The 5,944-nt window shown below is 48.2% G+C and overlaps 1 protein-coding gene across 6 annotated transcripts in view; it reads left to right on the forward strand.

Annotated features, from left to right (window-relative positions):
- Positions 1-5,944, forward strand: part of LOC129822843 (MAGUK p55 subfamily member 7-like) — a 249,857-nt gene that overhangs the window by 212,400 nt on the left and 31,513 nt on the right. For all 6 annotated transcript variants that reach the window (XM_055881296.1, XM_055881291.1, XM_055881294.1 and 3 more), the window contains one exon: positions 4,455-4,625. In XM_055881296.1, the coding sequence (XP_055737271.1) occupies positions 4,455-4,625 (171 nt within the window). The remainder of the gene's footprint in view (positions 1-4,454; positions 4,626-5,944) is intronic.

A 5,944-nucleotide genomic window follows, 5' to 3' on the forward strand; every position in this document is an offset into this window, starting at 1 on the left:
CCCCTCTGTACTGTAACAGTAACACAGCCCCTCTGTACTGTAACAGTAACACAGCCCCTCTGTACAGTAACAGTAACACAGCCCCTCTGTACTGTAACAGTAACACAGCCCCTCTGTACAGTAACAGTAACACAGCCCCTCTGTACTGTAACAGTAACACAGCCCCTCTGTACTGTAACAGTAACACAGCCCCTCTGTACAGTAACAGTAACACAGCCCCTCTGTACTGTAACAGTAACACAGCCCCTCTGTACAGTAACAGTAACACAGCCCCTCTGTACTGTAACAGTAACACAGCCCCTCTGTACAGTAACAGTAACACAGCCCCTCTGTACTGTAACAGTAACACAGCCCCTCTGTACTGTAACAGTAACACAGCCTCTCTGTACTGTAACAGTAACACAGCCCCTCTGTACTGTAACAGTAACACAGCCCCTCTGTACAGTAACAGTAACACAGCCCCTCTGTACTGTAACAGTAACACAGCCCCTCTGTACTGTAACAGTAACACAGCCCCTCTGTACTGTAACAGTAACACAGCCCCTCTGTACTGTAACAGTAACACAGCCCCTCTGTACTGTAACAGTAACACAGCCCCTCTGTACAGTAACAGTAACACAGCCCCTCTGTACTGTAACAGTAACACAGCCCCTCTGTACTGTAACAGTAACACAGCCCCTCTGTACAGTAACAGTAACACAGCCCCTCTGTACTGTAACAGTAACACAGCCCCTCTGTACAGTAACAGTAACACAGCCCCTCTGTACTGTAACAGTAACACAGCCCCTCTGTACTGTAACAGTAACACAGCCCCTCTGTACTGTAACAGTAACACAGCCCCTCTGTACAGTAACAGTAACACAGCCCCTCTGTACAGTAACAGTAACACAGCCCCTCTGTACAGTAACAGTAACACAGCCCCTCTGTACTGTAACAGTAACACAGCCCCTCTGTACTGTAACAGTAACACAGCCCCTCTGTACAGTAACAGTAACACAGCCCCTCTGTACTGTAACAGTAACACAGCCCCTCTGTACTGTAACAGTAACACAGCCCCTCTGTACTGTAACAGTAACACAGCCCCTCTGTACTGTAACAGTAACACAGCCCCTCTGTACAGTAACAGTAACACAGCCCCTCTGTACTGTAACAGTAACACAGCCCCTCTGTACAGTAACAGTAACACAGCCCCTCTGTACAGTAACAGTAACACAGCCCCTCTGTACAGTAACAGTAACACAGCCCCTCTGTACTGTAACAGTAACACAGCCCCTCTGTACTGTAACAGTAACACAGCCCCTCTGTACTGTAACAGTAACACAGCCCCTCTGTACAGTAACAGTAACACAGCCCCTCTGTACTGTAACAGTAACACAGCCCCTCTGTACTGTAACAGTAACACAGCCCCTCTGTACTGTAACAGTAACACAGCCCCTCTGTACTGTAACAGTAACACAGCCCCTCTGTACTGTAACAGTAACACAGCCCCTCTGTACAGTAACAGTAACACAGCCCCTCTGTACTGTAACAGTAACACAGCCCCTCTGTACTGTAACAGTAACACAGCCCCTCTGTACTGTAACAGTAACACAGCCCCTCTGTACTGTAACAGTAACACAGCCCCTCTGTACTGTAACAGTAACACAGCCCCTCTGTACAGTAACAGTAACACAGCCCCTCTGTACAGTAACAGTAACACAGACATGACAACGAGACGCTGGTCCGGGTCCAGACCAGGAAGGTTGAGTCATTCATTTATTTCATTCGGGTTGAATACTTTTCCAGCCCACTCTCTGGGTTCGCTTAATTCTGTCTCCATGGAGATGATGATGCTCGCCGTGCGTGTGTGCGTGCGTTTTGTCTCGCTCCTTTGATTGATTTGTCTTTATCCTCGAGTAGAGGAGTTGTGGGTTAGTTATTTTCTGTTATTTGGATGGAGCTGTCTAGAAGGGTTGAAGTGATTTTGAAGGGCCCGGGCTTACGGAGGACCTTCAACAGGAACAGAGCTGTGTATTGACTGGCTGCAGCTGAGCCTAATGAAACGCCGTGCACCTGCCTCCCTGAAGGAAAACAAAGAGATTCCCTCTGACAGAGCCAATGAAATGCTGGCGGCTTCTGGGCCCCGAAAGGCCCCCTAATCGAATGGAACAACCCGTGTTGCAGTATCACGCTAATCAGACCACAGTATTAGAGCGATCCAGAGGGGTGGTGGAACCTGCCCTGGAATGTCCAAGACCCTATTTCCTATATAGTGCACTACTTTTGACCAGGGCCCAACAGGACAACCTTAGTTAATATTATCCACCCTGTAATGGCTTAATAATAGCACTGCTATGATGTTAACCGTTGATAATGATGACATTGTGCATGGCTTGCTGTTACAGTAATGTTGCTAGCAGCAGCGTATTCTATTCAGTGCGTCCTTTCCACTGTGGCGAGCAGGCGGCTCGTTCTTTCTGGCTGGTGTTCGGTCAGAGCAGTGGGGGTGTTGAATGAGAAGGATACACCGCAGGAGAAGTGGCACAGACAACACCGTACTAACCCAGAATGTGCTGTCCTGCCCGCAGTGGAACAGTCTGCCCTGAACGTTAGCTGTAACACAATATCCCAACGCTAGGGTTCACACATGCACTCAGACACACACACACACACACACACAAACACTTTCTCTCTCTCTCTCACACACACACACACACACACAGACGCGCACACACACACACACACACACACACACACACACACACACACACACACACACACACACACACTCAGAAACATACACAAATACATTATCTTTCTCTCTCACACACACTCACACACACATTCTCTCTCACACACACACAAATACACACACACACACACATACATTCACACACACACACACACACACACACACACACACACACACACACACACACACACACACACACACACACACACACACACACACACACACACACACACATTGTGACATGCCTTAATACCTTAGCCATACACACATGGGTTATTGTGCTGAAGCCGTATGTTTGACGTGTTTCATTTCTTACACAGCGTAGGTCTCTCCATCTCCTGTCCCTTATTAAGTGACTGTTTGGAAAAGAACAAACTCTCGACCGTAGCTATACTCTCTCTCTCTTTCTCGTGGCACATCTGCACAGCGCTCGCCTGCCGCTCGCCTCGCGGTTTCTCCATGTTGTGGAAAGTATTAAAGGATTGGATCAGGGCTTCTCTCTCTCTCTCTCCAGTGTATGATTTTAATGCTGCCTTAATCTTGGCCATCTTGCATCATAACGCTGGGTTCATTCATCACTGTTTAAAAGAAACAGAGAGGGAGAACCCTTCTGTCGTGTGCAGGAACGGGATATTAGCAAAGTGTCCTCGGTCCTCGGTTTGCGGATTTTGGTTTAACTGTCTGTCATAAATATGAAACTGTGCTCTTCAAATGAGGGGTCCGTTTCTCTCTGTTTGGTACTGCCTTAGTGCATTCAAACCAGACCGTTTTGTTTGGGTCAATTTATGACGCTTGTCATGTTTGATTGGTTTATCGTGCGCTGCATGTCCATGGAATGCAACCACCACACATACTTCCTTACACACGCACACACACCACCTACAGTACCAACGTAGTCTGAGAAGAATGAGAAACGCTTGACTGGTACTTGTGTCAACTGGACAAGCATTAAGCAATTACCAGTAAATTCACATAGCACCAGTAAATTACATGAAAAAATGCCAGTCGCCTTCACTCATCCTTCCCGCCTGCCATTTTTGATTCTCTCTTTACCTCCTGTTCCCCTCTACAGGAGGTCAGAGGTCAATGTGCTTAAAACGGACAATTCAGGTTCAAAAGGCTCAGATGAATCACATCTATGGTTGCATCCCAAATGGCAACCTATTCTCTATATAATGGGCCCTGGTCAAAAGTAGTGCACTACATTGGGAATAGGGTGCCATTTGAGACTCGTCCTGTAACATAAAGAGAGAAATGACATAAGAGGTAGCTAGATGACATAAACTGAGGCTGGGAGGAGAATGGGAACGTGGCAGTAATGTTTTTATGGTCTCTAGAAGACAAAAGTGTTAAGACAACATTACATATGAACCGTATGACCTGTTACTCACCGACCAAACGCTTTCCCTGGATCTAGGTGCATCTCAAATAGCAACCCATCCCCTATATAGTGCAATAGCTTTGACAGGGCCCAGGGAAATCGTTTGGCTTAGCGTTCACTACTCCTACCTACTGCACAGATATCTCCCTCAATATGTTACATATGAAGGGCTGCTCTACATAAAGCCAGACCTGATAGATACTGAAATGCTCGTAAATGTGCATCGGCAGGCATTTTGTGCAGATGCAAGTTTACTTGTACGTACTGTATACACTGTCAACTTTACCCCTTACAGTGACTCAACTTTCTCTCCCTCCTTTTCTCTCGCTCTCTGATTTGTAGCTGGTTTTCGCCGGAGTTTCCGCCTCAGCAGGCGAGACAAGAAGACCAACAAGTCCATGTATGAGTGTAAAAAGAGTGAGCAGTACGACATGGCTGACGTGGCCACCTACGAGGAGGTGACTCCCCACCGCAGGCAGAGCGGGGCCAAGCACAGGCTGGTGGTCCTCGTCGGTGAGTAACACACACACACACACACACACCATGGTAGAGCGGGGGGACTGGGCTGGTGGTCCTCGTCGGTGAGTAACACACACACACACCATGGTAGAGCGGGGGGACTGGGCTGGTGGTCCTCGTCGGTGAGTAACACACACACACACCATGGTAGAGCGGGGGGACTGGGCTGGTGGTCCTCGTCGGTGAGTAACACACACACACACCATGGTAGAGCGGGGGGACTGGGCTGGTGGTCCTCGTCGGTGAGTAACACACACACACACACACACACACACCCTGGTAGAGCGGGGGGACTGGGCTGGTGGTCCTCGTCGGTGAGTAACACACACACACACACACACACACACACACACACACACACACACACACACACACACACACACACACACACACCATGGTAGAGCCGGGGGACTGGGCTGGTGGTCCTCGTCGGTGAGTAACACACACACACGCACACACACACACACACTGGTAGAGCGGGGGGACTGGGCTGGTGGTCCTCGTCGGTGAGTAACACACACGACATGGCAGAGCTAGACCAAGCTGCTGTCGTAGTCGATGAGTAACTGACTACTGCCACCATGGGACACTGGGGATTGCTGAGCTGTTGGTCTTGGCCAGGCAGAGGCCATCGTTTAAGTCTAAAACTGGTTTCTCCATAGAGAGAGCATGTGGCGCTCCAGTCAGAGTTCCAGGCCCGGAGGTGGCTCAGCCTTGCCCTCACACAGCCGTAACCCAGAAACATGCTCCCGGCCACACGCAAGCCCCCTTAACTTTTAAAGCCCTGGTGGAATATGACAGCACAGGGCTGGCGGGCTGGGGATTCTTTCATATTTAGTGCTTTTCATTAACAGCACCTTGCTCAGCTCTAAATGTTCCTTTTTTTTTACTTGACAGAATTGTTAACACTTGCCTTTAAGGCTGGTATTACAACGTCCTCCAGAAGGCTTATGAAGTGCCAAAATCTTGAAATGAAGTTAGCTTTGTTTTTATTCCCTCTTGTGTAGTTTAGAGAAAAGCATTGTGCCAACGAGTGGTGGAACAATACCGTTAAGCCCAGGTGCACCAGAATTAAAACCTGAATATAAATATTGGAACTATTATTGCAAATGACACGAATAATGAATGTCTTCCTCACACGCTGCTTTTTCTTCTCAAGGTTAGCAGTGCTACTGATTGGTGCAGCTGCGTATGAATCATTCTTCATTCTGCAGATATCGCTGTCTTTCTATTTAATGTTCTTATGAAGAGAAGAGAAAGTGAGGCTTGTGTTGCAGTACGTCTGTTTTAGCATGATTGACCAGGCCTTGGTA

The sequence above is a fragment of the Salvelinus fontinalis genome, chromosome 25, assembly GCF_029448725.1.
Source record: "Salvelinus fontinalis isolate EN_2023a chromosome 25, ASM2944872v1, whole genome shotgun sequence".
Taxonomy (NCBI): Eukaryota; Metazoa; Chordata; class Actinopteri; order Salmoniformes; family Salmonidae; genus Salvelinus; species Salvelinus fontinalis.